Source organism: Pinus tabuliformis, chromosome 2_1 (assembly GCF_031772625.1).
Source record: "Pinus tabuliformis cultivar Carrire ecotype Pingquan chromosome 2_1, CPIR1, whole genome shotgun sequence".
Classification (NCBI taxonomy): Eukaryota; Viridiplantae; Streptophyta; class Pinopsida; order Pinales; family Pinaceae; genus Pinus; species Pinus tabuliformis.
Window position 1 is genome coordinate 99,125,600 of NC_142299.1, and position 9,267 is coordinate 99,134,866.

Here is a 9,267-nt window from a genome sequence, read left to right on the forward strand (position 1 = left end):
ATTGGCCATATTGGTTCCAATTGGGCTAGCAATAATGTTGATTTCTATTCCATTTCACAATATGTTCTCAGTTCAAGATCCGACTGCATTTGTTGGCCCAACAAAAGGCAATACACTACTTTGTTATCAATACAGGTCAAATATAGAGATGCAGTCAACATTTCCATTCATGGCATTTTATATAGAATTTCCTCACTGGGCTTTATATCCTATTTGATAACTCGATTTTCATCTGGTGTGACAATGAAAGGACACTAAAGTTTTGTAGATCCAATGCAACATCAACAAACAAAAAACATTGAGATCCACATGCACTATAGCTAATGATTGATACATGATGGGGTTATCGACTTGCAGTATTGTCCCACATTTGAGTAGTTTGCTAACATCTTCATAAAGACTTGCATTCAGAAAATGTTTTACTTGTTTCCTTGGGGTGAAAAACATAATTTCCTAGCATTTGTTTTTTTTTTTTAATATGGTATTTTGAGGGGAATTTTTGTTCCCAAGTGGTTTTCTCTCTTTCCTCTTATTTCAACTATTACATGTGACTTTGATGCATTGAAAAATAGGTACCTTACATGGATTATTTCCATGAACCATTCATTGTGTTCTCCCTAGTACTACTTCATGGGAGGTACTAGAGATATTACATGCACTTAGTTGTACTTTAGTTAGACTAGTAGAGTAGAATCGTGATTGACAACCTAATGATAGGGAAATTTTTAGGGGTTAGGTGGGCTAATTTTCCATGCTTTTTTAAAAAGAAAATTAGTTAATTTCAAATTTTCCTAAAAATATTTCGCCCAAATTTTATAGTATAAATTATTTTACCTTAAAATTTGCAAAAAAATTATATAAAGACTATATAAAATTACTTGAAATTTGAATAGTTTTACAAAAATATTACCAAATATTTTATAGATTGCATATCATAAACTAGTGAGATTTGCCAAAAATATTACCAAATATTTTATAGATTACCTATCATAAACTAGTAAAATTGGCCAAAGTTTATAATACTCATACGCTTTGCATTGAAATCCTTTGGAATTCAGAATGTTAGCATCCGTGGACTTCATAATTAAAAACAAATTCTGTGGCACATGTTTAGCATATCGTGGAAACTTGAAAATTTATTAGTTTTGCTTACATCCACTATTTTAGGATATTAAAGTCGCCCCTAGGTGGAAACTTGAACATTAATTAATTTTGCTTACATTCATTATTTTAGGATATTAAAGTTGCACCTAATCACGGCAGAAAAGACAAAGTAAGTATATATTTGATCAGAGTAGTGCTCTGGACTAGATCCTCTGGATTCTGGAATATGCTTGCAAAATTCTCTGTCAAGTTGGTCTCACTGGTCAGTTACAAGTCAAGTTTAGAAAATATAAACAAATTCTCTGTCAAATTGGTCTCTCTGGTAAGTTATCAGCCAAATTTAGATAATACAAACAAGAAGAAAATAGAAACAAGATTAGTTTAGATATAAGTTTATTATTGTTGGTATATTTTTGGCAATTTTATTTGAAAATAAAAACAAGTTTCGTTTAGTTACAAGATCTTGTAGAGACAGTGTTTGAATCATGTTTTTGATGGTGGAAATAGATTCAGGGGCATCAAAAACATCTAGGACAGCCAAAATTTTGAAGTTTAACAACTATAACTTGGATTTACAAAAATCCTTGCCAGATTTTTTCTAAATATAACCAGAATATCCATAAGTTTCCGGGCAACTCCTCCGTTAGACTAGGCCCAAGTTTATTATTATTTAGTATGCTTTTTGCAATTTTATTTGAAATTTCATAAGCATTTTTTTAAATTTAAATTTGATTATATAATTTATATAGTTTTAATATTTAAATTTTATTTATATAATTTTAATGTTTTTTTTATTTATTTTTCAATCAGTTTTATATTAAAAGTTAAAGTTAAATAAAAAAATTATTAAAAAACAAAAAAACACATCCAATAAAATAAATTAAAACAAAAGATAAATCTTTTTTGAATTCAAGATTTTGTGATCCATAAAAATCACTTCAAAAATTTTCATATGGGAAAAAAATCATCTAAAATCGTATTTCAAACCAATTAGTATGGTTCATTTTTTTTTTATCAAAAATTTGATTAAAAAAAAAAAATACAAACATGTGAAAATGTACATGATAGGATCTCTCATTTCTTAAAAAAAATCTAACTCATCTTGATTCTGGATTTATTCTCATAACTTTCTATTCACAGGAAAAAGTTGTATTTACATTTCAGATACAAATACAAATACACTAAGGCGGTAAAAGAAGGCAATCCAACAGCTTGTTGTACCATGCTCCTCTTAAACTCGAAATCCCTTGAATCTCTCTTCCACAGGAATATGAAGATGAAGATGAACTACTAACAGTGGTGTCTCCACTGGTGAAGTTTACACTATAGCTCTCCTTCGCTGTGGCCTTGGGACATAAGAAAAAATTTCGCGAACCCAAGTCCTTGATCTTATCAGCTGGATTTAAACCTGCAAGCCAAACACTACTATTCAGATATACTTATAAAAGATGCGAAATAGTCCATTTAATTCAATCGACTGAAACTTAAATAAACTTAGAAACCATGTGTAATCTGGACCTACTCCTTAAACTTTATTGCAACTAACCAAATATATGCAACCAAGTAAACCATTGACCTCCGCCCTTATCTGAACTTGGGATGTTAGACTCAACAATCTTCAATGCAATGGTAGGTTAACAACTACTTACAGTCTATGCTGAACTGTGAGTAATGGAGGCCGAAAGAAGTTGGATCATTGCTAAGAAGTGGCTTACGCCCTTCCTTGGCATACAGAACCAGGGCTGCTTTAATGGCGTCCTCAACTGTGGCATCAATGGAGAGTAATAAACGCAGGGGACCAATGCTTTGCGACACCGTGACGTTCACCAGCAACTTATTAGCTCTCAGTGCCTGATCCACTGGAGTATTCATTTTCATCATCATGTTGCGAGCATCTCGATTCAGAAGCTCTGGATGTGTCTTCGGCCTTCTCATCGTCGTCGCCGCATTCTTTTTCACTTTCGGTGTCGAAGATGGAGATGAAGCCGAAGCCTCCCAAGTCTTTCCGGTCTGTGAAGGACGCCCACAGAAGCTCCTGGACCTATGAAAGCTTTCCTCATGATGGTCATCTTGTTGCTTGAGATTGAAATTGCGAGGTGTTCCATGAACACCAACTGCTGCTGCTGGCGGAGAGCTGGTCATGTGGCCCCCATGGGGTCTATGTGCTGATCCAGTTCTTGAATTTGGCCTGCTCCCTGAAATCTTGGCCGCCTTTTTCTCCATCTGATCTTTAATTAGAAGTACCCAAACAACAATCTCTAACTTCACCTTAATCTCCGATATCTGTAATACTGAGCCTTGAAAATGGTCAGCGGGCAAACAGGAAGAAAAAGCGAAGACAATATTGCATCGCCATAGCAATAAAGGTCATAATTGCTGGCAGCGTTGGCTGCAATAGATGCCCACAGGGCAACTTCACATCCACCCAACATCAATCAATGTTTTCCTCCCCAGAAAACCAGGATTACAGACTGCTCTCATTTACTTGACTTGGAAGCTTTCTAGAACACTCTCTGCGTTACTTGACTTGAAGCTTTCTAGAACACTCTCTGCATTACTTGACTTGAAGCTTTCTAGAACACTCTCTGCATTACTGGGCCGAGGATGTTAGTCGAATTTATCAACCCTTACCCCATCAGCTTGTTGCTTCGGATATAAAAAGACCAGTCAGCAGTTGAATGTTGAACGACTTGAAATTATTCGATGGAGCAGCAATGGCAACTTGCCACCTTGCCCTTATCTTCCACCGCTTGTGTCTGCATTAAAAGCCAAAATAATATCTTCCTCTGCGTTCAGTTATCGATCCACGTAAAGTAGCAGTACATGGGTGAGAAGTTTCATGGAAGGTGCAGGGTGCAGGAATATGGTGCTGAAAAAGGTAAGTGAGAGCCCCACCCAGCACCACGGATGGATCAACATACCTACAAACTAATAATATCAAAATTTTAAAAATGACAAACTCACCAATACCAACTTCTTCCACAAAACAAACCTTTCACATGGAACAATTTAGTTGTAAAATAATTGAGGGCAAGTAGAGGCTTTAGCTGGTGAAGGCAGGTCATTGGGTTGTAGCAGAAGTTGAATCCATCGTCATCTTGATGCTTTAATGTCAGCCATGAATTATTGTAAGACACTGACCTATTCAATTATAGCTTAAAAACAAATGTAGATGGAGACATAGCACACACGTGTTGGGTTCTCGCTTTAGTAACCAGAAATCCTACGTATTCCACTAAAATGACATGAAACTGTAGCAGAGTAGTTAAAGCACATGAACTTCCCTGATGAAATGTCTAAACATAACTTTTTAGGTCGTCAGGAAGTGGCCACTTGGATGGTCAATGTTATTTTGGCACAGCTAAACAATGTATATCCTCCACAAGTTGAATAGTGGGGCACTAAAAATATTTTTTAATATAGATTTATTTCAATTTAAATGTTTTAAAATATTGAAAGTTGAGTGTTATACTTTATTGCTTGTATTGATGGAGATTTCCAACCAGTGTTTAGAGTATTAAATCAATTTGAAGAGATACATTTTCATGCAGTTCCCCCTCTTCATGCTATTGGATCATTTTGGGAGTTTTTTTTATTGGATGATTGTGCCTAGTAGTGTAGTGTAGTCTTTTTTATCATTAATTTATATTTTTTATTACTTTTTGGTTACATATTTGATGGTTATGGAGCATGCTATCTTATTCTATTTTGGTTTTGGTATATTTATTATTTGGATGTATTACTAGTCATCACAAGGGGTTGGATGATGATGTTAAGAGGTAGATGCTTTACAATGTTGTTGGAGTTTCTTAATGACTAGTTATGTTGAGGTTATGATGCTATTATGTTATTAGAAAGCGTGTTCCACATGGTCCTCTTGTGTTGGACGTGTGATGGAGACATACTTGATGATTGGATGGGTTAGCATTTTTTGTTGACCCCTTCTATTATGACGTTGATGTGGTAGGATAATGCATGTTGTGGTAGTGCACTCTACCTAGAGGAATTTTCCTAGCTACATCCCACTCATGAATGATGGTTTTAGCCCCCCAAGGGGTTAGATGGTGGTGCTAGGAAGTAAATGTCTCATGATGTTATTGGATTTTCCTAATGACTAGGTGTATTTATATTATGACATTGGTTTGTCACAAGTAGGGTGCTTCTACATGGTCCTGTTGTGTTGGATGTGTAGTGGGGACAAATTTGAAGATTTGATGGATTAACATTTTTGTTATCCCCTTCTCTTATGATGTTGATGTGGTTAGATGATGAATATTATAATAGGACACTTTGCCTTACAGGAATTTCCCTAGGTACATCTTGCTCATAGATGATGGTTCTATAACCCCAAAGGGGTTAGATGATGGTGTGAGTAGATGTGGAGGAGATAGATGTTTCATGATGGTTGTCTGAATTTCTTAGTGACAAGGTGCGTTGATGTTATAAAGTTAATTTGTGATTAGTCGGGGTATTTTACATGGTCCTCTTGTGTTGGATGTGTGGTGGAGACATACTTGATGATTGGATGGGTTAGCATTTTATGTTGTCCCCTTCTCTTATGATGTTGATGTCGTTGGATGATGTATGTAATGGGATTACCCTAGCTACATCTTGCTCATTGATGAAGTTTCTATCCCCCCCAAGTGTGAGATGATGATGTTAGGAGGTAGATGTTTCATGATGTTGTTGGAATTTCCTAGTGACTAGACGTGTTGATATTATGATGTTGGTTTATCACTAGGAGGGGTGTTTCTACATAGTCCTCTTATGTTGGATATGTGACGGGGACATACTTGCTAATAGGATGGGTTAGCATTTTTATTGTCCCCTTCTATTTTGATGTAGATGTGGTTGGATGATGCATGTTTTGGTAGTGCAGATTGACTTAGTGGGATTTCCCTAGGTGATATGACTTAGCATTGTAGCATTTTCTAGGCATCACCTAGGTGGAAATGTGTTTGATGATATGAATACCCTTGTGGATGAACTTTTTCCTAAGTTGGAGTTGGGTTGGGGAGGGGTGGGGTGGTGGTGGGTTGGGGGGTGAGGTGGGGTGCACTTAACATATATTTGTTGATGAATACATTTTCCATGGTTTAAAGATTTATCATCAAGTTATAGCCATTTGGTGGTGTTCCTAAGGTTCAAACCTAGGGGAACTTTTATTTTGTTGCTATCATGTTGGGGCTTTGGTACAAAGAACAACTTACTTGCATGGTGCAACACTTGTTGGAGCACATACAACCACCACCAACCCCACCCCCAAACCATTTTTGACACACTTATTCATGTTGATTTATTTAACCAATGACTAGAGAGATTGTAATATGGTTTCATTAAAGCATTGACCTCAATGCAAACATGTTGAGGTATATTTAGCCATATGATGGTTAATTTAATTAATTTTACCCATATTAAGGTTAATTGCTTGAGCACCCTATTTCAATGTGGAGTTTTGGTGAGTTGTTCGCACTTAGCGGGGTTTTATTTGGAGAAGAATTGAGCTTTTGAATGGAATTCTCCTCTCTCGAGCACAATTGTGAAGGTTTGCATGCATTATTTTATCATTATTAGAGAGATTGACATACTTGTCTATGGTGCACCTTCTTTGATTGGGTGGGAATTTTTATGGGATAACATATGAAGGTGTTAACGAATGCAACTAGGGGATAATTCCCCTTACTAGAACCCTTTATATATATATATATATATATATATATATATATATAGTGTTGAAGAGTCATGTCACTAAGGACATGACCATTAGTTGAAAATAACTCATACTCAAGTAAATAATATATTTACCATAAGTTACTAACCACCATAATTTAAGCAAGTATTTGCATAAAAGATGGGATAAGGAAAAAATGTAAATAGTTATACTTACCAGGAGTTATTGCCCACCATTATTTACGAGTTCTTCAAGACTTTAAAAAATATGGGTAAAAATTAGTAAATTTGCAAACTTACTAAAATTTAATTTACAATGGTATGTGATCCAATCTACAAAGATACATATCTCTTTGGCACCTTGAATATAAAATTCACTTGAAACTTTTCATTTTATACAATTCACTTATCATCTCATATCTTCTTGTACTTATTATTGATGTTCTATCTACAATTGTTGCTAATGATGAGCTAAAGTGAATGCTACTGAAGTTTTAATGTCATTTCTATTAGAATCTGAAGTAAATTTGTTATTGGGCTAATAAGACATTGAACTAATTGTTGCAAGCATAGAAGCAATGTTCAAACCATGTTCTATGCTTGCAACAATTAGTTCAATGTCTTATTAGCCCAATAACAAATTTACTTCAGATTCTAATAGAAATGACATTAAAGCTACCAAAGTATAAGGTCAATGACAAATCATATTATCATGCCAAGAATATGACTCTTGGTTTGACCTTGGAGGAACATGAAGTGTTGGATTATATGCAAGGTAAAGTGGTGGAGTCTCCTTCAAATGCACCTGTTGTTGCTAGAATGAAGTATATAAAAGGATAGGTCAAAGCTAAGAAAATCTTAGTTGACTCCATCCAAAAGCATGTAATCTCTTATATTTATTATTTGGGAACATCCAAGAAAATGTATGATAAGTTGATATGGATGTTCAAAGGATATCAAAATGGATAAAGGGAGTCTATACGAACATATTTCATGAGAATAACTCAAGCGAAGAATGATTTTTTTATCTATTGGAGAAGTTACCGCTAACAAGGAATTCACCCTTATTGCACTTGGAGGTCTTACAAGACCATGGGAAAGATTTGTCACCACCATTCTTAATAATGACAGGATACCGAGTTTCGATGAGATATTGGTTAGATGCACTCAAGAGGAAATAAGGATGATGGAAAGAGATAATTCTATTAATGGAAGTGAACCTACTACTTTATCTACATATACTAAAAGGAGAAATGATGTTGGTCCATCAAATTCAAGAAGGCAGGGTTTTGGATCTAAAAATGGATTCAAAGGAAATGGCAAAGGAAAATGCTTCAATTACAACAAGTTTGTGCACTATGATAGAGAATATCATCACAAGAAGAATCTTCCAAAGGACAACAAAAACGATAAAAGAAACAACAAGTCTAACTACAAAGGAAAATGGAATTCTCTTATTGCTCAAGAAGGAAATAATTGATGTCCCAAGAGGACAAGAAATGTCAGGTATGATGAAACTAATGTTGTTGAAAAATGAATGAGTATTAGCTAATTTCTTCTTTATCTACCACCTCTCTTCTAGACACCTTGGATCAGTGGTTAATTGATAGTGGATCCTCAAGGCATTTCACTTGATATAAGGAGGTTCTCTCAAATTTAGTTGAGAGGAATACTAATCTAAATATTATTCTTGGAGATAATGCTACCTACCCTGTGAAAGGAATAAGAACTATTACTCTTCACTTGAACTATGGTCAAACCATACATCTTCAAGATGTTTTGCATGTGTCTAATTTGAAGAAGAATTTGGTATCTATTTCTGAAATGGAGGACAAAGACTTCAAGGTAGTTGTCTGATGGAACAGTACATGAATGGAATAATAACTTTAGAGATGAATTTACCCTTGTGTTTAGGGTCTATGTTCTTTATCAAGTTGGTGGAAGTCCTTTGGGAGCTTTGGCAAATGATACCTCTATTCAATATGAGCTATGGCACAAAATATTTTATCATTTAAATTACAAAGTCTTACAAAGTGTAAGGAAGATGGTCACAGGGATGCCCGAATTTCATATGAATCATGAAGGAATTTGTCAAGGTTGTGCAACAGGAAAACATACAAAGAGACCATTTCCTTCCAGTGAGAGCAAGACACCTAATATTCTTTAATTGATCCATTCTGACATGGTTGGTCCTTTGCACGTGACTTCATTGGGAGGATACTTATACTATGTGATATTTGTGGCGGCTTCTCCCACAAAACTTGGATTTACTTATTGAAGAAGAAGGTTTAACTATTTAGATGCTTTCGCTCTTTCAAAGCATTGGTGAAGAATCATATAAGCAAGAAGATCAAGACATTTAGAACCGATAATGGATCTAATGAATTCAATGAATTTTACAAAGAGGCAGGTATTAAGAGGGAGATCACCATTCCATACAATCCAAAAAAATTGGAGTTGCTAAGAGAAAAATTTGTGGAATTATGGAAGCCA

The 9,267-nt window shown here is 35.1% G+C and overlaps 1 protein-coding gene across 1 annotated transcript; it reads right to left on the reverse strand.

Annotated features, from left to right (window-relative positions):
* Nucleotides 1-2,189: 2,189 nt before the first annotated feature.
* Nucleotides 2,190-3,884, reverse strand: LOC149198973 (uncharacterized). The gene is made up of 3 exons (XM_089399343.1): nt 3,639-3,884; nt 2,754-3,601; nt 2,190-2,512 (listed from the first exon to the last, which is right to left on the reverse strand). The coding sequence occupies exons 2-3, from the start codon at nt 3,325-3,327 to the stop codon at nt 2,286-2,288; spliced, it is 801 nt and encodes a 266-aa protein (XP_089255469.1). The 5' UTR covers nt 3,328-3,601; nt 3,639-3,884; the 3' UTR covers nt 2,190-2,285.
* Between the last annotated feature and the right edge of the window lie 5,383 nt (nt 3,885-9,267).

Excerpts from the sequence above, each read along its gene's own strand:
- LOC149198973 (XM_089399343.1), bottom strand. The coding sequence starts at position 3,327 with ATGGAGAAAAAGGCGGCCAAGATTTCAGGGAGCAGGCCAAATTCAAGA. Across the intron at positions 2,513-2,753 it reads CTCACAGTTCAGCATAGACT|GTTTAAATCCAGCTGATAAG; the intron begins GTAAGTAGTTGT and ends TTTGGCTTGCAG.